Raw genomic sequence first — 25,316 nt, 5'->3', positions numbered from 1 at the left:
AGAGTTAAGGTGGGTTGCAGCATGATCAATAAACACGTCTATGTGAGTGTGAGACTATAGTGTCAGGGCCATAGTGTCGTGTGGATTATGTGTGTGCGCCTCACTACAAAAATTGTAAAGAGTTCATAATGTTTGAACCTGTACAGACACACAAACAAGACTTATAAAAACATACTTTCACTAACAAAAATTTTACAATGTAAAAACATCATTACATTAATTAACATGTTAAAAATTTATTTTATCATTTCTTTGGAATGTAATAGTCATTGAATGAACAGGTGTGTCAGTGAGTTAGATTAAAACTGGACAGTGGTTTTTCTTGTGTTTCTCCTGAAACATAACCTGTTAGTCCATAAAACTGATAAAATAATCAGCAAATAAATGCATGACTGTAAATTCAGTGATGAACGGTTTGATGTAAATTATCATCAATTATTTTGGCAGATGACAAAAACTGGTAATATATTATTAGTTTACATATATAACCCTATTCACTGAACACAGGATAACTGCCAGGAGGCTGTTTTAAAATATCAATACATGTCAAGACTTTTACCACAAAGTCAAATGGTGACCTTACAAACAACATAAACAAATAGCATTGACAATGGCCATTGCTCTCTTTGGAAACTTATCACAAAATTTGGCTTAGCTCCTTTCCAGCCTATATATGCAAAATGAGTGGAATTTGCGTGCAACTCAGCAACATGAGGGTGGAATAATAAGGGCAACCCACTCAACTACGATAAGGCATGCTGAGCTGAGCCCTCATCTGGGCATCACGTCTCATTAGAAGGCCATGAACGTAGCTGAGTGAAGATGGAGGATAACCTCGTCTAGTCTATATATGCATGTTAATGGAAGCCATTAACTTTGTAAGTTCAGCAATGTGAGGCAAGTTCCTCATCCAACTGAAGAACATATGATGTTTGTATAAAACTAACACCAACTTTGGAAGACAGGTTTATCTGTAGCTCCAACCATAGTCACAAGGTGTTTGGCAGATATTTGAAAAAGCCCAATGTGTACCTAGCAAGAAAAAGAAAGTGGACAATGACCATTAACGATGACATTGTCAGTCCTGCCAATAACTTTTGAAGTAGGGGGCATTTGGAAAAGAGTAGTGGACAGACCCAAAGCCACCGCGATATGAAAAAAGGCGGTGGTCCGTGGGTCCTCCCCTGGACAATTCTTAAAATATACTAGTACATCTCAAAATATTGGAATATCGTGAAAAAGTTTTTTTTCATAATTTAATTAAAAAGGTAGACTTTCATATATTCTATAGTGGGGAAAATAAGTATTTGATACACTGCCGAATTTGCAAGTTTTCCCACTTACAAAGAATGGAGAGGTCTGTAATTTTTATCGTAGGTACACTTCAACTGAGAGAGACAGAATAAAAAAAATCCAGAAAATCACATTGTATGATTTTTAAATAATTAATTTGCATTTTATTGCATGAAATAAGTATTTGATACAAGAGAAAAACATAACTTAATATTTGGTACAGAAACCTTTGTTTACAATTACAGAGGTCAGATGTTTCCTGTAGTTCTTGACCAGGTTTGCACACACTGCAGCAGGGATTTTGGCCCACTCCTCCATACAGATCTTCCAGATTTCGGGGCTGTCGCTGGGCAACACGGAGTTTCAGCTCCCTCCAAAGATTTTCTATTGGGTTCAGGTCTGGAGATTGGCTAGGCCACTCCAGGACCTTGAAATGCTTCTTACAGAGCCACTCCTTAGTTGCCCTGGCTGTGTGTTTTGGGTCATTGTCATGCTGGAAGCCCAGCCACGACCCATCTTCAATGCTCTTACTGAGGGAAGGAGGTTGTTGCCCAAAATCTCGCGATACATGGCCCCATCCATCCTCCCCTCAATACGGTGCAGTCGTCCTGTCCCCTTTGCAGAAAAGCACCCCCAAAGTGTGATGCTTCCACCCCCATGCTTCATGGTTGGGATGGTGTTCTTGGGGTTGTACTCATCCTTCTTCTTCCTCCAAACACGGCGAATGGAGTTTATACCAAAAAACTCTATTTTGGTCTCATCTGACCCACATGACCTTCTCCCATGCCTCCTCTGGATCATCCAGGTGGTCATTGGCAAACTTCAGACGGGCCTGGACATGTGCTGGCTTGAGCAGGGGGACCCTGCGTGCACTGTAGGATTTTAATCTATGACGGTGTAGTGTGTTACTAATGGTAATCTTTGAGACTGTGGTCCCAGCTCTCTTCAGGTCATTGACCAGATCCTCCTGTGTAGTTCTGGGCTGATCCTTCACCTCTCTCATGATCACTGATACCCCACAAGGCAAGATCTTGCATGGAGCCCCAGACCAAGGGAGATTGGCAGTCATCTTAAATTTCTTCCATTTTCTAATAATTGCACCAACAGTTGTTGCCTTCTCACTAAGCTGCTTGCCTATTGTCCTGTAGCTCATCCCAGCCTTGTGCAGGTCTACAATTTTGTCCCTGGTGTCCTTAGACAGCTCTTTGGTCTTGACCATGGTGGAGAGGTTGGAGTCTGTCTGATTGAGTGTGTGGACAGGTGTCTTTTATACAGGTAACGAGTTCAAACAGGTGCAGAATAAGTGGAGAATAGGAGGGCTTCTTAAAGAAAAACTAACAGGTCTGTGAGAGCCAGAATTATTGCTGGTTGGTAGGTGATCAAATACTTATTTCATGCAATAAAATGCAAATTAATTATTTAAAAATTATACAATGTGATTTTCTGGATTTTTTTTTAGATTCTGTCTCTCACAATTGAAGTGTACCTATGATAAAAATTACAGACCCCTCCATTCTTTGTAAGTGGGAAAACTTGCAAAATCAGCAGTGTATCAAATATTTATTTTCCCCACTGTATATGCATTACATGCAAAGTGAAATAGTTCAAGGCTTTTTTGTTTTAATTTTGATAATTAGGGCTGATAGCTCATGAAAATGAGAAATCCAGTCTCTCAAAATATTAGAATAGTTCATTTTGAGTTTGACTAAAACAGTATAAATACCATGTATATCTAGGTCTAGTTCAGTACATGAAATCACAATCATGGAGAAGACTGCTGACTTGAAAGTTGTCCAGAAGACGATCACCCTCTACAAGGAGGGTAAGCCACAGGTCACTGCTGAAAAGGCTGGCTGGAAAAGGTGCACAAGCAACAGGGATGAATCCAACCTTGAAAGGACTGTCAAGTTGATTCAAGAACTTGGGAGAGCTTCACGAGGAGCGGACTGAGACTGGTGTCAGTTAATCAAGAGCCACCATGCAAAGACGTCTTCAGGAAAGGGTCTACAACTGTCGCATTCCTAATATCAAGCCACTCCTGAACCAGAGATAACATCATAAGCATCTTACCTGGTCTAAGGAGAGAAATAACTGGAATTGGAAAGAAATTATTCCAAGTCTCCCCATCCCAAGTCTCTCTGCTCTCCCCTATTATACTTGAGGGCTCATATATAGCATAGCATTGCTTCTTTGCCTCTTATCACTCTAAAACTTATTTGTTTGCTTGTTTGCCTCTTATAGCTCTAAAGATCTGAAGAAAATCATAAAGACATGGTTCAATATTTCTTACATGATTTGTTATATGTTAATAGCAGTCACTGCAAGACTTGTCGAGTGTTAATTACCTTGCGTTTTGGCTCTTTGCAACGTTAGATTTGTTAAAGAAGTGAGTAATGTTCACTTACCGCTTCAACATATTGGCTGTCATGAGCCAGACGTATGCAGTTGCTTTTGTTTTCTGTACAATTTTACCTGTGTAACAAAACCTGAATAACTTGATTATGGGACTACCATTGAAAAAAATGTATTCTAACTTTCTGATGCTATCCTACTGTCACTTTTTACTTGTCTATTAACTTTGTACTTGATCTCAACCAAACCATGTGATTTTTACTGGCAACAAAATACATGAATCAACAGACTTCACTTTTATGAAGTGTAAATCTAACTCAGCTAGATAACACATGGACAGTACTGACATAGTAAAAAATGACTATTGTCATAGCACAAATACAATTCTTGCCATCTAAAAAGATTGCTTTTCTTAGTGAATAAAAACAAAGCATGTCACAAAAATACAAGGAAATTTTTTACTTTCTTGGAAAAAATAACCCCACCATGAGTAGCCAGCAATGGAGTGTTTGTAGGAGGCAAAATCAACAGTTGCCAGCAGTTACTGACAGGGCTGCATTGTATTACCACCATGTGACTTTGTGGTAAAGAGCTCAACATGTGTGCTCATGTGGACAAGAAGGTATCCAGGTGTTAAACTCTGCCCCCTGGTGGGTAGGAGGAGTGAAATAGAATTGAACTGTGGTGAGACCAGATATAAAAAGGAAACAAAAACATCAAAAAAGGCACTATTTGAGTTGAACATAAGCAACAAGTCACATACACACATGCCTCTCTCTCTACACATGGTTCTCTTCTTTAAAGAAAAAAAGATTCCACAAAATAGATGAAATCCACACATGTGCAGGGGATACTTTCATTTTGATTGGTTGGGGGGAAAAAAACAAACAAACAAGGAACAAAACCAGACCAAACAACCAGGTGGTAATTACCAGCAAACTGTACATTATCTTTTCTTTAGAGCACCCTCTGGAGGTCAGTTTCTCTCACTGCATATCCTGAGAAAACTATGACCCAGTCTTGAACTATCAAAAGGCATAAGCTTTAAATAAATGTTCGCTTAGAGTTTGCATAGCACTGGCCTTTATACCTCTGTATACAATTTCTGTGCACTCACTTTCTTATTCTTGAGCTTGATGCCATTAACTAGCTCAAATTTGTAGTTTTCAAGGGCAGAAGCACTTTGCTCAGGATTTTGGGAGCAGGCACAGTAGAGCACTGCAACGCACACAGCTCCTAGCAGCACACCCATGACACTCATCACAATGATGGTGATCAGGATAGGGTTCATTGTCATCAGCATGGAGCCACCCTGCTGCCTGAACCTCCACACACAGTCCTTAGAATTCTGCTTAACATCACAATCTAGAGAAAGAGAGAAAGAGAGAGAGAGTGTTAGCACCATCACCTCACAGCAAGAAGGTTCTGGGTTCGAACCTCACAGCTGACTTGGGCCTTTCTATGTGGAGTTTGTATGTTCTCCCCATGCCTATGTAGGTTTCCTCTCACAGTCCAAAGATATGTAGATTATTATTATTATTATTATTATTATTGTGTTTTATGTAAAAGCGCCTTTCATGACACCCAAAGTCACTTCATAAATAGAAACATACAAATGCAATTAATAAAATATTAAATGAACAGGTCCGGGTTCGAGCCCCGTAGCCGGCGAGGGCCTTTCTATGTGGAGTTTGCATGTTCTCCCCGTGTCCGCGTGGGATTCCTCCGGGTGCTCCGGTTTCCCCCACAGTCCAAAGACATGCAGGTTAGGTTAACTGGTGACTCTAAATTGACCGTAGGTGTGAATGTGAGTGTGAATGGTTGTCTGTGTCTATGTGTCAGCCCTGTGATGACCTGGCGACTTGTCCAGGGTGTACCCCGCCTTTCGCCCGTGGTCAGCTGGGATGGGCTCCAGCTTGCCTGCGACCCTGTAGAAGGATGGAGCGGCTAGAGATAATGAGATGAGATGAGATGAAATGCAATTAATAAAATATTAAATGAACAGGTCCGGGTTCGAGCCCCGTAGCCGGCGAGGGCCTTTCTATGTAGAGTTTGCATGTTCTCCCCGTGTCCGCGTGGGATTCCTCCGGGTGCTCCGGTTTCCCCCACAGTCCAAAGACATGCAGGTTAGGTTAATTGGTGACTCTAAATTGACCGTAGGTGTGAGTGAATATGAGTGTGAATGGTTGTCTGTGTCTATGTGTCGGCCCTGTGATGACCTGGCGACTTGTCCAGGGTGTACCCCGCCTCTCGCCCATAGTCAGCTGGGATAGGCTCCAGCTTGCCTGCGACCCTGTAGAACAGGATAAAGCGGCTAGAGATAATGAGATTAAATGAACAGTAATCTCATATTTACAAGGTAGTAAAACCAAGTCACAGTGAATACGCCAGTTTAAAGAGTTTTCAGGTGGCATTTAAAGTTTGCAATGGATTCACAGTGTCTGATGTAAAGGGGACGTGAATTCCAGAGCTCAGGGACAATGTGACTGAATGTTCTTTCTCCCACGATGTTGAGGTTCCTGTCTGGTATTCTCAGTAAACCTGCTGAGGAGGATCACAGTGAACAGGCAGGGGTGTAGTTCTCAAGGAGGTCACTGAAATAAGTGGGAGCATGGTTATTTAGGGCCTTATAAGCTAGGAGCAAGACTTTAAATTGGACTCGATATGCAACTGGGAGCCAGTGAAGCTGCATGAGTAAAGGTGTTACATGGCTTGTGGATTTTAAGCATGTTATGATCCTGGCTGCAGAGTTTTGGATTAATTGGAGCCAGTGAAGTAGCTTATTTGGGATGCCAGACAAGATGGAGTTGCAGTAATCAATGCGTAATGTAACATAAGCATTAACCAGGACTTCTGCACTCTGCAGACTGAGGGCTGGGTGTAGTCTTGCAATGTTCTGTAGGTGGAAAAAGGCACTGAGACACATTATTGATGTGCGCATTGAAGGACAGCATATTGTCTTAATATTACACCCAGGCTCTTGACCAGAGTAGAACAAGGTATGGTGTAGTCATCTGTGGGCAGGGTGAATGTGTCCATCTTTGCAAGAGCTGATTTTGAGCCAACAACTAGTAGTCCAGTCTTCCATCCATGCATCCATTAAATCATAACTGCTTATCCTGTGCAGGGTCACGGGCAAGCTGGAGCCTATCCCAGCTGATTATGGGCGAGAGGTGGGGTACACCCTGGACAAGTCGCCAGGTCATTGCAGGGCTGACACATACAGATAGACAACCACTCACACTCATTCACACCTACGGTCAATTTAGAGCTTCCAATTAACCTAACCTGCATGTCTTTGGACTGTGGGGGAAGCCAGAGCACCCAGAGGAAACCCACGCAGACACAGGGAGAACATGAAAACTCCACACAGAAAGGCCCTTGTCGGCTGCTGGGCTCGAACCCAGAACCTTCTTGCTGTGAGGCGACAGTGCTAACCACTACACCACTGTGCCACCCTAGTTCAGTCTTATTGCTATTTAGCTTCAAGTAGTTCTTTGTCATCCACAAATTGATGTCATGGAGACAGGTGATGATTGCAGCAGGAGGAAGAGAGGCTGTGGGTTTAGTGGACATGTAAAGCTGGGTGTCAATAGCATAGGAGTGAAACTGAACACCATGCTGTCTGATACTGCCAAGTGGGAGGAGGTAGATGATAAATAGCAGAGGCCTCAGAACAGAGCCCTGGGGAACCCCCTTTGTAACAGCACAGCTCTCCAACTTGCAGCTCATTATTTGTCTGAACTGTGTCCTGTCAGAGAGGTAGGAATTGAACCACTAATGAACACTGCTATGGACTTCAGTGCTGGCTAGACGCTCCAGGAGGATGAATATGGAAAGAAGTCCAGCATCAGCTGTGCAGAGGAGGTCATTGGTTACCTTAACCAAGGCAGTTTCTGTGTTGTGTTTAGGATGAAAACCAGATTGAAATGACTCAAAGAGGTCATTGTCCTTCAAGTGGTCCTGGAGTTGAGATGCCACTATCCTCTCAAGAACTTTAGATATAAGTGGCAGATTTGAGATGGGTCAATAGTTGTTGAAATAATCAAGATTCAGCCCAGGTTCCTTCAGAGTTGGTCTGACAATAGCAGCTTTTAATGAAGGGAGGACAATGCCTTCCCTTCATCACAAAATGCATTGATCTGTGGTGGGCCCAGAGTATTCATGGAGCATGGTTCTTTTAGCTCAGTAATTGAACACATCAATTGTTGGTGAATTGCTTCAATTTTAGTGTTGAAAAAGTTCAGGAAGGCAGAACAGCGTTTGTCAGAGAGATTCTGATGGTTGGTGTTATGAAGTGGTTTAAGTAGTCCATTAATAGTGGAAAAGAGAGCCCTGGTGTTTCCTTCTTTGCATAATATGATGGTTTTGCAGCAGAAAGGGCATTTTGTCCTGAAGAATGTGCTCAGAGTACATCCCTTTATGTACAACAAAACCAGTCTTTTTTGATAGTTGCTCCAGGTGCTGACCCATGGACTTCATTTAAGGTGGTGTTTACATTAGACCGTATCAGCGGATCATCAGATTAACGTTTTTAAAACGATTCGAGTGCACACAGCAATGACAATACACGATTCGCGTGCACACAGCAATGCCAATACACGGATACGCTAATCACATGACTAATTAGACGGCACGTAAGTTGAAATGTGTCAGTGCGGCTCAGCGCTTCCTCCTCAGCGGCTGCGCTCCAAATCACTCCGCCCTGAACAGCGAGTGCCCTCTGGAGGGTGCACACTCCGGCCCTGCGCAGCTCACAGAGCGCGCGAGTGAAGCGCACGAGCAGTGATTCGGGACTGAGCTGCTGTGTGTGTGATCCCAGTGCATATCGGGCATGCGCAAGTCACTCACCACTTGCAAGTGGAAGGATGGCAAGCCTAAAGACAATCATAACTACACAATGGGCAGTATTTGCATCTTACCATGAACAACATTAAGAATGACAAAGCAAAGCATTATATTCATACTTTTATACTCTTTAATGAAAAACAAAAAGGTGATACAAGGTGGAAACAATAGCAGGAAGTGAAGTCCGCGCCGTTTTTCAGCAGTCGCGTCACATGACCAACGTGGCATGAACAACGCCAGCGAATCAGGAAGGTGGATGTCACAGTGACGTTGTCCAATGACGACGTCAGCTAGAGCTCAGCACTGCGTTTCCTCGTATCTCAATGTTTACACAGCACCGGATCAGATATGAACTGGGTTGAATACGTGGGCCCTGGCGGATTCAAGTTGTTCTGCCTGTGGAGTCGTTTCCCGGCGTTTTAATGTGAACGGACAGTGCATCCGTGACGAAAACGAGATGGATACGGTCTAATGTAAACACCACCTAAGTTAACGATTAGGTCAATTGCCTCCTCTAAATTGCCCATAGGTGTGAATGGTTGTTCATTTGTTGTTCTATGTTAGCCCTGCGACAGATTGGTGACCTATCCAGGGTGTACCCCACCTTGTACATAAAAAAAATGTAGTGTGGATAAAGCTTGGGGCACACAGTAAATTCATAATGTCCATTTGGGATAATTTGCCGAAAAAAAGTGTGGGAGTCCCTGGTCCTCTCTCTCTGCCAATAATTTAAAGCAAGTCGCAATATAGCCGTGAGTGGTGATGGACCTTTGTACCTTGGGTCCTATCACCAAATTAACACAACACAACAATTAAGAATTTGTTTTTTTTAGGGAGCATAGGAAATTCCTTCTAACATCAGTGAATTAACAACACCGCAAACATGTTCTAACCACATAAACCAACATGGCAACCCTTGTCTGGAGTGTCATTCAACTCCCTGCTGTACCCTTGCTTATAAATGTGGCTAAATTATTATTTACGATTTCTTAACATTTCACAGCTACACCACACAACATATCCAAATAACTTGCCGAGGTATTGCCAAACAAATACAAATATTATTGTTAAATTCATGTTAATGTGCATTTCTGGACAGTATAAACATCAGTGTCATGATTCTAAATAAAACTACAAGATAAAGTATAACCTTTTAACATATAAATCTCATTATGTTCAATGACTGTATACAGTGACATATATAATCTTTACACTGCACCTGTTCATGTAACCTAGAATAGTACCATAATTCCTTTTATGTGCTTTGTAAATATGCATCTGACAAATTTTCTTTATTTCCATGGATAATGGGAAAGTGCATGTAAAATGGCAATGTCATTTTCAGACATTGCCATTACTTTACACGTGTGCAAAAAAGTCAACAGTTTTAAACACTGGAAGTATCGGTTTTTGTGTATCAACTACAGGGACACAGTTTATTTGTAAATCATATTGCTTAAATTCTAAACATTTTGTGCAATTTAACCTTCTTCACCCATTTCAACAAAAACGGTACACCAGTAACTTGGACTCCTGAAACCCTCAGCTCCCCCCTTCAAGCTCCCACCATTGATGAGCAGCTGGTAATCTCCATCCTGCATACATTAAACCCTGATAAAGCCGCTGGCCCTGACAGGCTTAGAGGCAGGGTGCTCAAGGAATGCTCAACCCAGCTAGGTGGGGTGTTAACCAGGCTGTTCCAGCACCTCTTGGACACTAGCAGCATCCCCGACCAGTGGAAGGAATCCACCATCATTCCAATTCCAAAGAAGGCACGATCAAAGGATCTGAAGGACTACAGGCCAGTGGCCCTGACATCAATCCTGTGCAAGTGTATGGAAAGAGCAGTGTGTACATTATTGTTAGGGGAGCTGTCAGACAAACTGGATCCACTCCAGTTTGCTTACAAAGAAAAACGAGGTACTGAGGATGCAAGCCTCATGCTTCTCGACACAGTCACCAAACAACTGGACTCTACACACCCATACACACGGATTTTATTTATGGACTTCTCATCTGCTTTTAACACTGTTAACACCAACACTCTGCTGCACTGCCTCTCTGATCTCCTGGTCGATCCTGCACTTATTTTATGGATAAAGGACTTTTTAAAAGACAGACCACAGCATGTGTTTTTAAACGGTTTTAAATCCAGCACAATGGTTTTAAAGACAGGGCTGCCCCAGGGCTGTGTTCTGTCTCCCATTCTCTTCTCTGTCTATAGACCCTTTTCACGTGACGTCACGACAAATGCGGCCGCCATTTTGGACATGTACTACCAGTAGTTTACCACAGCCAACATTGAGGAATGGCAGCAAAGAAAGTTTTTACTTTCAGCAAGACTTCCATCATGCCACTATATTGTTGTGCACCTGGATGTAGTAACCATCAACAAATAAGGCAAGGTTTATCATTTTATCGGATCCCGACAGAGAAGATGGATAGCGGCCATTAACAGGAAAGATTGGCAGCCCTCGGCATACCAGCGCTTGTGTAGTGACCACTTTGTTGGAGGTAAGACGAATAAAATTAGCCAGAAAAGGCATTACATTGCTGTTAACATTCTGTGGCGGCGAGTGTGTAACCAAATAGGTTAAAATAACCCATTGTAACCTCTTTGTTCTTCTGTAGTAGCTATTGTTGACTAGCTAATGTCAACAACATAGTAGCTAGTATGTTACTGTAGCAATGTTTACGTTCAGTCATTTGGATGACTGTTAAAACCTTTCAGTCTCAAGTTTTTCCTTTACTGTATTTACTAGTTTACTGTAATTATGATCCGGCAGCTATTTACACCGGATCCAGTGTAAATAGCTGCCGGAACCAACGTCCGAGGTTCCGGAGCGCGCTCCGGCTTGCTCCCCCTCAAATTAAGCCCTGTAGGTTCCGGAGCGCGCTCTGGCTTGCTCCCCCTCAAATTAAGCCCTGTGAGGTTCCGGAGTGCGCTCCGGCTTGCTCCCCCTCAAATTAAGCCTGTACAGGGCTTAATTTGAGGGGGAGCAAGCCGGAGCGTGCTCCGGAACCTCGGACGTTGGCTCCCGCAGCTATTTACCTGTACAGGGCTTAATTTGAGGGGGAGCAAGCCGGAGCGTGCTCCAGAACCTCGGACTTTGGCTCCGGCAGCTATTTACACTGGATCCGGTGTAAATAGCTGCCGGATCATAATTACAGTAAACTAGTAAATACAGTAAAGGAAAAACTTGAGACTGAAAGGTTTTAACAGTCATCCAAATGACTGAACGTAAACATTGCTACAGTAACATACTAGCTACTATGTTGTTGACATTAGCTAGTGCTAACAGCTAGCTGCTAGTACACTGCTACAACACAGACACCGACCCTAATAATACAGTTCTTGGTCATTGCCTGGTAACAGCAAATTTATAACGGGCCATGTCTCAACAGACTAAGAAGTTATTTCAATGACATTTAATAACATTTTGTTTATCCTGAGGACCGAAAGTAAATGAAAATGTGACCAAACCTTAGCTGTAATAAGATGGCGACCACCAGCTCCAGGGACGACCCACTGATGTAGGCATGTTACCCAGCCTGACACAAAATATTTGTAGGCATCCAAACTCTTATACGCTTTCAGATCAATACCTGTGTATGGCGATGGGTTTTTAACGACATAGGTATACAGATCATGTGGGCCGAAGTCAGGTAAAGACAAGGGCTTTGTGTGCTTCCGTACGTCAGTGAACAATCCTGGTGGAAGCAGGTAAACGTCGTTCTCTAAGCCTGCTAACCTCAATTTTTGCAAATACCTCTCCCTCTGCTCGCCCTGTAAATGCCCTACGTCGCTGGACAGTGAAGGTGTTTTCTGCATCTCGCTCCTTTTTCTTTTATGTTTTTCATTTGTCGCCGTCCTCGCATTCAAACCAATTCGAGCCAAAGTCCACTACATGTCCAAAATGGCGGTCGCGTTTACGAAGGTCACATGACTGAAAAGGGTCTATACCAACAGAGTCTCCTGTAGCAGAGAAGGAATGACTCTCTTAAAGTACGCGGATGACATAGCCTTGGTAGCCCATCTGACTGACTCCCAGGCAATGCAACATTATCAGAAGGAAGTTCACGCCCTGGTCCAAACCTTTGCTGAAAGCTCATTAGAGCTGAATATCTCAAAGACGAAGGAACTGTGCTGTGGGTCCAGGGGGAAAAACACAGAGCACTTGTTCCAACTGCTCAGCATCCACGGTCAGCTGGTGGAGCAGGTACAGACTTTTAAGTATCCTGGGACAGAGATCGACACCTGCCTGTCCTTTTCACAACATGCTGACTCTGTCTACAAAAAGGCACAACAGCGCCTCTACCTGCTCAGGAAATTGAGGACTTTTAATGTCAGCAAAGACATTTTAACACTTGTTTATAGATCACTCATTGAATCCACTCTCATCTACAATATTTCAACCTGGTTCAATTTCCTCACTACTACCACCAAAACAAAACTCTCCTGCATAATAAATCAGGCCAGTAAAATAACCAGAACAGCCCAACTACCTCTGACTGAACTGTACAGGTGCTCAGTGATGAGGAAAGCCACCCTCATCACTGAAGACCCCTCCCACCCCCTGCACCACTCCTTCATGTTGCTGCCATCTGGCAAACGATACAGAACCCCACTGGCCCGGAAAAACATCTATAAGAAATCATTCATCCCCTTTGCAATAACTGTTCTAAACAACACAAAATAGGTTGCACTATTGGTTGTTGTGTGTGAATGCGTTTGTGTTTTTAATTTCTGTTGAAGCCGTGTCCAAGACAAATTTCTGTTTTTTTACTGAAGAACAGACAATAAAGTTTCTAATCTAATCTAACCTTCCCTTCATGAGTGAATGTGTGTAATGAACTAACACCCCTCTTGTGTGTCACATCACACTACATTAATTAGATCATTTAGCATATCAGAAATGTAGATTCTCAATTATGCTTACATCATGCAGACTAAATTCTGTATGCATGTGATAAATTATCTAGTTTTTCATGCATGGTTACTTTAGATGTGTCAGGGCTTGACATTTAGGACTGCCCAATTGCCTGGGGCAAGTGAAACATGCATTCAGGCAAGTGTGAGATGTCCCCGACATGCCTGACCAGGCAAGCTGGAATGAGTATATATTAAAAACTAGCACCACAAAAATGAGGCTTTTTGATCTTTTATTTCAGTTCCTAAAAGCGTCCCTCACTACGTATCCGCCATTTTGTGTTGGCAGTTTTCTTAGTCTCGATTTCATTTACTGCTTTGCAAGTTATTTTATATACCTCCACTGTTGTAGTATGGTATACATATTGTTTATAGACCCCTTGTGCATGACGTCACACATCACATGGTAATTACAGCTGGGGTCAGACAGACACCGTCTTTCATGCAAGCAAGGCTTAATCTGTCTTTAATATGGCTAATTTTTGCGCTGTTTTTGCTTGTTCAAACAGAGAAATAGATAAAAGGCATTACCGTCTCCCCACTATCAAGAAAAATGTTAACAAATAGAAGCAAATGCTTCAAGAACAACGGGGAAATGAGTGGTTAAAGAATACATCGAGAGGAGCTCAGCCTGAAAACTCCAGAGAAATTCACGACTGTATTTAAAATGTATTTTACAAAAACAAAGTTGGAAGTGAGTATGGAAGAGTTTGCTTAAGAATCTCGTTTTATTATTTTTCTGCTTGCATTTGAGTTAGCTCCTTCATGAAAGTGTTCGATTTTCTTACAGGTGAAGCCACTTCTTTATTCAACACAGAAAACCCAGATTGGTTTCAAACAACTCGGGCATGAAAAACTCAACAAGGAGTGACATGCGTGATAAATCCTGAAAGAACAGAACAGATTAAGAGCAGAGAGAGCTGGAGCTTTGTTTCTGTTATCAGAGGAACACAGTCTTGTGCAAAAATTTGGAATTTTTTTTTTGTTATATCATCCACCTCTAGGTTTATTTAAAAAAAAAAAGTGCTGCGATATGATAGACCGGCTGCACTGATTGAGTTACAGGTTGTTAGGTCTGTAGATAAAAACACCCACAACCTACACACTAAACCAGTGTTTCCCAACCTTTCTTGAGCCACGGCACATATTTTACATTTGAAAAATCCCACGGCACACCACCAAACAAAAATATCACAAAAATGTGTATGTGCGCATATACAGTGGGTATGGAAAGTATTCAGACCCCTTTAAATTTTTCACTCTTTGTTTCATTGCAGCCATTTGCTAAAATCAAAAAAGTTCATTTTATTTCTCATTAATGTACACTCAGCACCCCATCTTGACAGAAAAAAACAGAAATGTAGAAATTTTTGCAAATTTATTAAAAAAGAAAAACTGAAATATCACATGGTCATAAGTATTCAGACCCTTTGCTGTGACACTCATATTTAACTCACATGCTGTCCATTTCTTCTGATCCTCCTTGAGATGGTTCTATTCCTTCATTGGAGTCCAGCTGTGTTTAATTAAACTGATTGGACTTGATTAGGAAAGGCACACACCTGTCTATATTAGACCTTACAGCTCACAGTGCATGTCAGAGCAAATGAGAATCATGAGGTCAAAGGAACTGCCCAAGGAGCTCAGAGACAGAATTGTGGCAAGGCACAGATCTGGCCAAGGTTACAAAATAATTTCTGCAGCACTCAAGGTTCCTAAGAGCACAGTGGCCTCCATAATCCTTAAATGGAAGAAGTTTGGGACGACCAGAACTCTTCCTAGACCTGGCCGTCCAGCCAAACTGAGCAATCGTGGGAGAAGAGCCTTGGTGAGAGAGGTAAAGAAGAACCCAAAGATCACTGTGGCTGAGCTCCAGAGATGCAGTAGGGAGATGGGAGAAAGTTCCACAAAGTCAACTATCACTGCAGCCCTCCACCAGTCGGGGCTTTATGGCAGAGTGGCCCAACGGAAGCCTCTCCTCAGTGCAAGACATATGAAAGCCCGCATAGAGTTTGCCAAAAAACACATGAAGGACTCCCAGACTATGAGAAATAAGATTCTCTGGTCTGATGAGATGAAGATTGAACTTTTTGGCGTTAATTCTAAGTGGTATGTGTGGAGAAAACCAGGCACTGCTCATTACTTGCCCAATACAATCCCAACAGTGAAACATGGTGGTGGCAGCATCATGCTATGGGGGTGTTTTTCAGCTGCAGGGACAGGACGACTGGTTGCAATTGAAGGAAAGATGAATGCGGCCAAGTACAGGGATATCCTGGAAGAAAACCTCTTCCAGAGTGCTCAGTACCTCAGACTGGGCCGAAGGTTCACCTTCCAACAAGACAATGACCCTAAGCACACAGCTAAAACAACAAAGGAGTGGCTTCGGAACAACTCTGTGACCATTCTTGACTGGCCCAGAAAGAGCCCTGACCTAAACCCAATTGAGCATCTCTGGAGAGACCTGAAAATGGCTGTCCACCAACGTTCACCATCCAACCTGACGGAACTGGAGAGGATCTGCAAGGAAGAATGGCAGAGGATCCCCAAATCCAGGTGTGAAAAACTTGTTGCATCATTCCCAAGAAGACTCATGGCTGTACTAGCTCAAAAGGGTGCTTCTACTCAATACTGAGCAAAGGGTCTGAATACTTATGACCATGTGATATTTCAGTTTTTCTTTTTTAATAAATTTGCAAAAATTTCTACATTTCTGTTTTTTTTCTGTCAAGATGGGGTGCTGAGTGTACATTAATGAGAAATAAAATGAACTTTTTTTTAGCAAATGGCTGCAATGAAACAAAGAGTGAAAAATTTAAAGGGGTCTGAATACTTTCCGTACCCACTGTGTGTGTGTGTGTGTGTGTGTGTGTGTGTGTGTATATATATATATATAATATATGATAATCTAGTCTCAATTTACTCACAATTTCCTTAGTGGGAAACCTGGGCCTGTTTAGTTGAACACAAAGCTGATGTACTCATAGGAATTGAAGAAAGACACACACGAAGATCTTCAACAGCTCTGAGTCACTCTCCTTTTTTAGTTTTTATAGCAGTCATGCTTGAAAAGCCCAGCTCACATAGATAGGTTGTGGAAAATCACCTTTTTTTGCTTTCTTCTGACCTCTACTCATACTAGGGCCTTCATCTGGGTCAGAATTTTCTCCAGGGCCCAGTTTGGATTGTGTACTTTTTCTTTTCAAATATTTATCTATCCAGGGATGAGAGTGGGTGGTCATCAAAAAAGCAGAAAACAAGATAAAAAGTATGCGAGGGCGCCGAAGGCGCCCGAAGCCAACCGGGGGAGGGATACCCCCCAGGAAATTTTTGAAAAATAAGGCCTTACAAACCACTTTTCCTGCAATCTGAGCTGTAGTAGATAAAAAAATCTGTTGTCTTTTTTATATATTTACATGAAAATATGTTTCAAATCAATAGGAGTATTATTTGAATTCAAAATAAAATCACATTCTGCATTCAAGGGTATGGTTATAATTCATGATCAACAAAAATGACAAACTAAATTCACATTAAACTTAAGTTCTATTAATTATCAAAATGTTCATATATTAAATAAAATTTCTTAGGGTGACTGACCTTTTCTCCCTATGTCCTCATTAGTTGCATATGATTTCTTCAAAAAGTCTTTTGAAATATTTAAGTTTTCAAAACTGTCAGCATTAATTTAGATTTACTGACTATCATATACATGTTCAATGTATTAAATCAAACGAATGCTAAGTTTATGGGATAATGTCTATATACACTTTATACAATTATTTATAGTTCACAGTCACTTCTCATTTTCATTTGATCATTTCGACTTCTTCTTCAGCTTTTTGGCCAAAGACAAAAGCTTGTCAGTCCTCTCTTTTGTAAGAACTGTTATGATTGGCTATCATGCTCTCGCCATCAATGTTTTGGCCAATTACATTGTAGATAACACGTATTCTACCACGAGACTTAGCGAGACTAAAGATGGCGAAAATGTAAACATGTAACATCATCGTAGGAATGAACTACGCTTGAGTATCACAAAGGAACATACCCCAACACCCCTCAATAAATGGAAAAAAAAATCTCAACGGATTTGGCATAATATAAAAAGGTCGATTTTTACTCAGAAAAAGCGGAAATCCGCCGAAAAGCAGAAAACTCTCATCCCTGCTATCGCTATCACCGCTGTCACACCCGAAGCATTACTAATTCTATTGTTTGAATGGCAACAGGTAGATACACAGGTTAATTAGCTACCTGCTGCCATCTATTGGAAGAGTATTTAATTGTTCTGACGGTCACTATATGTCGCTGGCATAGATGAACGAAGACAAATTATTTGCAGTAAATAAATAATTTTCGGAACAATTAAGTGAAATTGGATAATGTCCTACGGTACACCTGATGATCTCTCATGGCACACTAATGTGCCGCAGCACAGTGGTTGGGAATCACTGCAGTAAACAATAATTTTAAACTCAAACATTATCCTGTCTGTCATAATGCAGCGTGGTTTGTTTTGGTTTTTTTTTAACCTAGAGGTGGTGGATATAACACCCCCCCCCCCCCCCCCCCCCCCGATATATAAATACTCACACAGTACTGTTCAAAAGTCTTGGCACCCCATTGTTTTCTTCATTCAAACTTTGTTATAGATTTCTATTTTATGATTTCTACATTATCGAGTAATGAACCTACAGTTCGAGAGAGTTCTACACAAACACACTGAACTTTACAACAGCTGCATGCATGTGACATGGAAATAAATCGACTAAGGCAGGAAAAACTATTTTGGATAAAATTGTTATTGCCCGTTACAAGTAAAAAGTAACCAATAACCAAACTTAATAATAAACTTAATCAATAACCAAACTTCAACTCAATGTGTGATCTTCATTTTATGTTACAATTCACAACTATTCTATGGTTTTCCTAAAAAAAAGTAGTACTCGCAAAATAGGGGGCAAGTGCTAATATTGGGGGGCAAGTGGAAATTAACCCCCACTTGCCCCCCAGGGCAAGTGGGTTTAAAAGTTAATGTCGAACCCTGTGTGTGTGGTAAAGGTCATGCATTTTTAAATATTAGAAGTGTCAGTTTTTGTTTCTGGAAGACAGTTGTATATAAAGGCTTTGCACTGTCACATGACCCCCACAGCAACGGTAACTATGTTGCCATGGCAGGAGGCTGCTTGGAGTGCTTCATTCAGACGAATTAGTTGTTATTGTTTGGAATGGGTAGGTGTTGCTGCATTTCTGAATGTGCAAATCTTTCTGAACGAAACAAAGACATCAGATGCTTTTTTTTTTAATTTAACAAAAGTAATTCATCATCGGGGAAAAAAACTAGTGAGATTTCTAAACATAGAAGGGAAGAATCCAGATGGACACACAGACAAGCTGAAAACATAATGCCACCTAATGGTGGAGGTGGAATAAAATACGATAAAATCTGTTCTGGTAACTCATAGCCTATTTGTAACATAACCATGAGAAAAGAAAGAAAAGAAGAAAGCACAACTTTATTCATCACACACTTGTGAAATTTCCTCTCTGCATTTAACCCATCTGAAGCAGTGAACACACACATGAGCAATGAGCATACACACATACCCAGAGCAATGGGCAGCCATGCTAACAGCGCCCGGGGAGCAGTCAGGAGTTAGGTGCCTCGCTCAAGGCTGTCCCATATTAACCTAATTGCATGTCTTTGGACTGTGGGGGAAACCGGAGCACCCGGAGGAAACCCACGCGGACACGGGCAGAACATGCAAACTCCGCACAGAAAGGCCCTTGCCAGCTGCTGGGTTCGAACCCAGAACCTTCTTGATGTGAGGCAACCGTGCTAACCACTACACCACCGTGCCGCCCTAATCTAAAATATAATAAGTATTCAAAGATTTTACAGAGATGGTTTATGTTATCAGGATTTTAAGTAGTGTGCAGCATATTAGGGTATGAGAGCAAGTACACTGCAGTAGTTTACTAGACTTTATAATGTCTAATTCAAGGTTTAAGTCAGATCTAATAATGCAAGGGCTGACATACCAGGTTCTTGTGTAGCTGTACCAATAATCACCTCAAACCCTGGATCTGAAACATAGACACAAAGATACCTGAGCACCTCATCCATATCCATATCCATATGTGTATACACACAATAAAATACAGGAAAATCACACAAAGGAATATGGTGAATATGGTAACTTTCTGTCTGTAAAAACAAAGTACAAGACACTATTCTTGTACAATGTAATATGTGGCAGCAGGAGTCAAGCATCAACTGAGAATAGAGAAGGTAAGATGAACTGGCAGTTAAAGTGTGATGATTTTCACCTGTGCTTTGTCTGTTTCTGCAGTAACAACGTTGGCAAAATGAAACCGTGAGTCAGCAGAGCTTGTGCCCAACTATGCACCTGCACAAACTGTATTGAATAGAGCTTGAAAGAGGCAGGATCTATGAACTAGTTAGATGGCTATTTTTGTGAATTGCACTGAAAAGCGTGACCGGGAAAATAAAAGCAGCCCGAAGAAAGTCCGCTGGGTCCTCGAAATTCTTTTTTTTTTTTTTTTCACCAGCCAGCCGGACTAGTTACCTTCCAAAGTAACTAGCCAAACAGAAAATCAACTAGCCAAAATTTGTTCATGTATGAATTTTACTTCTGTCAAAAATAACCCAAAAGAGAGTAGTTACCATTGTTCATGACTAATGTGCATTTATTTCAGGACCCGAGTATTTTGAAACTGTTGTTAAATACATAAATGAGAACAACACAGAGCACCATAATATAATATCAACAAATAATATATTGGAAAACTTGGCAACTTGGTGTATGAGTATTGAAAGCAAATATACTTACTATCATGACTATAGCACCCAAAATATGCCCAACATGCTTTCTGTATTTAACCATTTATGAGAGAGAAAGCATTAGGAGCTTCATATTGACTAGGAATCAACTTGAAAAAAATTAATTATTCCATAAAAATCGTATCGCAGCCAAGGCCTACCCTGCTCCCACGTTTGCTTATAAGTCCTTTGTCGTTTCTCCTCTTCAGACCAAGGTTGCTTTGTCCCTGTCTCTGGCGGTTTCTGTACACCCTTCAGAAAATTCCACATCGCAACGTAGCTTTGGCAGATGTAGATGTAAACAACAACAAAAACACGTGTTTAAATGGGTGATAATGTGGCCACATCTATTGAATTTGATAACGTGATGTGGCAGCGGGGGCGTGGCCAAGCGTCGGTCTGTGAATGGAGGGCAGAGTCAGGGAAGGTAAGTGGTGGAATCATTGCATCTGATGGGGATTAACCTGTGTTTGTGTGTCTTCCCAGTGACCGCGCCCTTTAAAAGGAGAGGAGAGCAGAGAAAGGGAGCTCTCCCCAACCAGAATACGTGTGTGTGTATGTGTGTGTGCGTGTGCGCACGGGGCTGGGAAGTGATAAAAGGCTGAAAAGCTAGCAATAAATAGTTCATTGAGAACTCAGTTCTGGCCTGCCGTGCTTCTGTGCTCCACCTACCTGGTCCAATACTACACATGATTACCGTGATATTCAACGAGATGCGTTATATGCATGCGCAGTAGTGAAAAAACCGACAGCCTGACTCGTACACGATATGATTCGGAATTCTTCGGTATTTTCCGTCCTGCCGATACACCCCCCTTGCACATGACGTTTGTCAGACCTGCGCGCTGTGGCACGTGCACTAGTGGGCTTCTCAGGCGTGCTCTAGACTGTGCATGCGTTGAGCAGACTCTCGCATGTGTGCTGTTAATCATGCACACCTGCACGGGATTAAGGCGCATCAGTGCGCCTATATAAAGATAGAAAATGCACATTCAGTGCGAAGTATTATACTATGTCAGTATGCATTACCGAGGCTTATTTTCCATGTTAGATTTCCTGGTTTTCTGATTCCTGTGCTTGTTCCTTGTTTCCATTTTTTTTCTCTCTGCCTGTGATAGTCTGATAGTGCCTCGCCCAACCCATTGCTTGTTTCCTCGTTATTGAGTCTAGCCTACCGATTTGAATTGTTTGCCTGTGTGTTTTCGCCATTATTAATAAATATTACTTCTGCACTTGCATCCGTATCCTACCAGTCCCTGACAGAATACTTCGCCGAACAATGGATGTAGCAGAAGCATTCCAGTACGCCATTCCTTGCCACTTTCGGGTTTCTGTATCTCAGCCCGTAGCCGGGTGTAGCAAATCCCTGATGTGGGTGGAGTACAGAAGCACAGCAGGTGGGACCTGAAGTTCTTACAAACGTTTATTTTTACAACCCCGATTCCAAAAAAGTTGGGACAAAGTACAAATTGTAAATAAAAACGGAATGCAATGATGTGGAAGTTTCAAAATTCCATATTTTATTCAGAATAGAACATAGATGACATATCAAATGTTTAAACTGAGAAAATGTATCATTTAAAGAGAAAAATTAGGTGATTTTAAATTTCATGACAACACATCTCAAAAAAGTTGGGACAAGGCCATGTTTACCACTGTGAGACATCCCCTTTTCTCTTTACAACAGTCTGTAAACGTCTGGGGACTGAGGAGACAAGTTGCTCAAGTTTAGGGATAGGAATGTTAACCCGTTCTTGTCTAAGGCAGCTGGGCCATAGAAGGTTCACGCTGCACGCTGCATGCTGCACGCTACACGTTCACGTGAAGAACCGGACCCTGGGCCATTAAACTTCATGCTTGGATGTTCACGTGTTGCGTCTGTTCTACTTTGACCGAGTAACCAACAATATGGACTCTTCGGATGACGACGATTGCCTCATTCTGCTTTTACTGAGACAGAGGAAGAGAAAAAGGAACAGAATTTGGAGCCGAGAACACTTCCTTCTGAGAGAAACCCGTGGTGAATTTCACCGAACATTCTATAATCTGCTTGACAATCCCGATGAAGAACTATTTTTCAATTATACCATTCAATTATATTTTTTCTGAAGTTTTCCCCTGAAAGCATAGAGTTATCTCCCTAGACCCGTTCTGATTGGCTGGCGCGGCGGTGACCGCATGCATTGACTGGAATTTCCATCTTCACGCCTAGAAAAAAGTGTGCATGTTCATTTCTCGCTTCACGCGTGAAGTGTGCAGCGTGCAGCGTGCAACGTGAACACCGTTCTATGGCCCAGAGCAAGTCATGCTACGTTTGTCCACTTTTCTTTACACGCGTGTAGCGTGTAGCATGCAGCGTGAACCTTCTATGGCCCAGCTGCCTAATGTAGGATTCTAGTTGCTCAACTGTCTTAGGTCTTTTTTGTCGTATCTTCCGTTTTCTGATGCGCCAAATGTTTTCTATGGGTGAAAGATCTGGACTGCAGGCTGGTCAGTTCAGTACCCGGACCCTTCTTCTACGCAGCCATGATGCTGTAATCGATGCAGTATGTGGTTTGGCATTGTCATGTTGGAAAATGCAAGGTCTTCCCTGAAAGAGACGTCGTCTGGATGGGAGCATATGTTGCTCTAGAACCTGGATATACCTTTGAGCATTGATGGTGTCTTTCCAGATGTGTAAGCTGCCCATGCCACACGCACTAATGCAACCCCATAGCATCAAAGATGCAGGCTTCTGAACTGAGTGCTGATAACAACTTGGGTCGGCCTTCTCCTCTTTAGTCCGAATGACACGGCGTCCCTGATTTCCATAAAGAACTTCAAATTTTGATTCATCTGACCACAGAACAGTTTTCCACTTTGCCACAGTCCATTTTAAATGAGCCTTGGCCCAGAGAAGACGTCTGCGCTTCTGGATCATGTTTAGATACGGCTTCTTCTTTGAACTATAGAGTTTTAGCTGGCAATGGTGGATGGCATGGTGAATTCTGTTCACAGATAATGTTCTCTGGAAATATTCCTGAGCCCATTTTGTGATTTCCAATACAGAAGCATGCCTGTATGTGATGTAGTGCTGTCTAAGGGCCCGAAGATCACGGGCACCCAGTATGGTTTTCTGGCCTTGACTCTTACGCACAGAGATTCTTCCAGATTCTCTGAATCTTTTGATGATATTATGCACTGTAGATGATGATATGTTCAAACTCTGCAATTTTACACTGACGAACTCCTTTCTGATATTGCTCCACTATTTGTCAGCGCAGAATTAGGGGGATTGGTGATCCACTTCCCATCTTTACTTCTGAGAGCCGCTGCCACTCCAAGATGCTCTTTTTATACCCAGTCATGTTAATGACCTATTGCCAATTGACCTAATGAGTTGCAATTTGGTCCTCCAGCTGTTCCTTTTTTGTACCTTTAACTTTTCCAGCCTCTTATTGCCCCTGTCCCAACTTTTTTGAGATGTGTTGCTGTCATGAAATTTCAAATGAGCCAATATTTGGCATGAAATTTCAAAATGTCTCACTTTCGACATTTGATATGTTGTCTATGTTCTATTGTGAATACAATATCAGTTTTTGAGATTTGTAAATTATTGCATTCCGTTTTTATTTACAATTTGTACTTTGTCCCAACTTTTTTGGAATCGGGGTTGTAAAAGATATATATCTTTTCAGCCTCACTCCCACACACACATGCATTCTGGTTGGGAGCCTCTTTTCTCTGCTCTCCCCCTCCTTTTATGCTCCATCCCTGTAACAAACACACACATTAACTGACAGCAGGTGGAATGACTCAGCCACTTACCTTCCCCGACCCCGCCCTCCATTCACAGACTGCTGCTTGGCCACACCCCCACTGCCACATACCCCCACCGTCCAACTCAGGCTGGGGAGCCGTCCGGCCTGAAGCTGACTCCCCCCCCCCGACAGGACAGGAAGTCTGCCACCACCATCCGTGCCCCCGGCCTGTGGATCACCTCGAACTTAAATGGCTGGAGGGCAAGATACCAACAGGTGATCCGTGCATTGGCATCCTTCATGCAGTGGAGCCACTGGAGGGGCGCGTGGTCCGAACAGAGAGTGAAAGGGCGCCCCAGGAGGTAGTATCGGAGGGTGAGGACCGCCCACTTGATGGCAAGACACTCTTTTTCAATGGTGCTGTACTTGCTTTCATGCATCGAGAATTTCCAGCTGATGTACAACATGGGGCACTCCTCGCCCTCCACCCTCTGGGACAAAATGGCCCCCAGCCCTCTGTCCGATGCATCAGTCTGTAAAATAAAGGGGAGAGAAAAGTCAGGGGAATGTAAAAGTGGCCCCCCACACAGTGCAGCTTTTACCTCAGAGAAGGCCTGTTGGCACTGCTACGTCCACTGGACTGGATCTGGAGCCCCCTTTTTAGTGAGATCGGTTAGCAGGCTGGTAAAGTGCGAATAATTAGGTATAAACCTACGATAATAGCCAGCCAGCCCCAGGAACCGTCTCACCTCCTTTTTGGTCTTGGGCCTTGGGCAGGCCGCAATCACTGCAGTCTTGTTAATTTGGGGAAGCATCTGCCCATGACCCAAGTGGAACCCCAGATACTGTACTTCCACCCACCCAATTGCACACTTTTTCGGGTTGGCTGTGAGGTCCGCTCGCCTCAGTGACTTTAGAACGGCCCTCAAGTGTTCCAAGTGCTGCGGCCAATCATGGCTGTAGATTATTATATCATCCAGATATGTGGCCGCGTAGGCAGCATGAGGGCGGAGGACCCTGTCCATAAGCCGCTGGAATGTAGCGGGCGCCCCAAATAACCCAAAAGGGAGCGTGACAAATTGGTGTAATCCAAACAGTGTGGAAAAGGCCATTTTCTCTCAGTATAGAGGAGTCAAGGGGATCTGCCAATATCCCTTTGTTAGATCCAGTGTTGAATAAAAGTGAGCAGTGCCTAACCAATCAAGCAACTCATCAATGCGAGGCATTGGGTATGCGTCAAATTTAGACACCGCATTGACCTTTCTATAGTCCACACAGAACCAGACCGACCTGTCAGTCTTGGGAA

The 25,316-nt window shown here is 42.5% G+C and overlaps 1 protein-coding gene across 1 annotated transcript in view; it reads right to left on the bottom strand.

The window, feature by feature from the left end:
- Positions 1 to 2,874: 2,874 nt before the first annotated feature.
- Positions 2,875 to 25,316, bottom strand: part of nrp1b (neuropilin 1b) — a 186,333-nt gene continuing 163,891 nt past the window's right edge. The window contains exons 16-17 of the mRNA XM_060905961.1: positions 19,469 to 19,513; positions 2,875 to 5,010 (exon numbers count right to left, since the gene is read on the bottom strand). Of these exons, the coding sequence (XP_060761944.1) occupies positions 4,730 to 5,010; positions 19,469 to 19,513 (326 nt within the window). The 3' untranslated portion in view covers positions 2,875 to 4,729. The remainder of the gene's footprint in view (positions 5,011 to 19,468; positions 19,514 to 25,316) is intronic.

This window comes from Neoarius graeffei, chromosome 23 (genome assembly GCF_027579695.1).
Source record: "Neoarius graeffei isolate fNeoGra1 chromosome 23, fNeoGra1.pri, whole genome shotgun sequence".
Classification (NCBI taxonomy): Eukaryota; Metazoa; Chordata; class Actinopteri; order Siluriformes; family Ariidae; genus Neoarius; species Neoarius graeffei.
The sequence above is the reverse complement of the archived record's forward strand: the minus strand, read 5'-3'. Positions and strand labels throughout refer to the sequence as shown.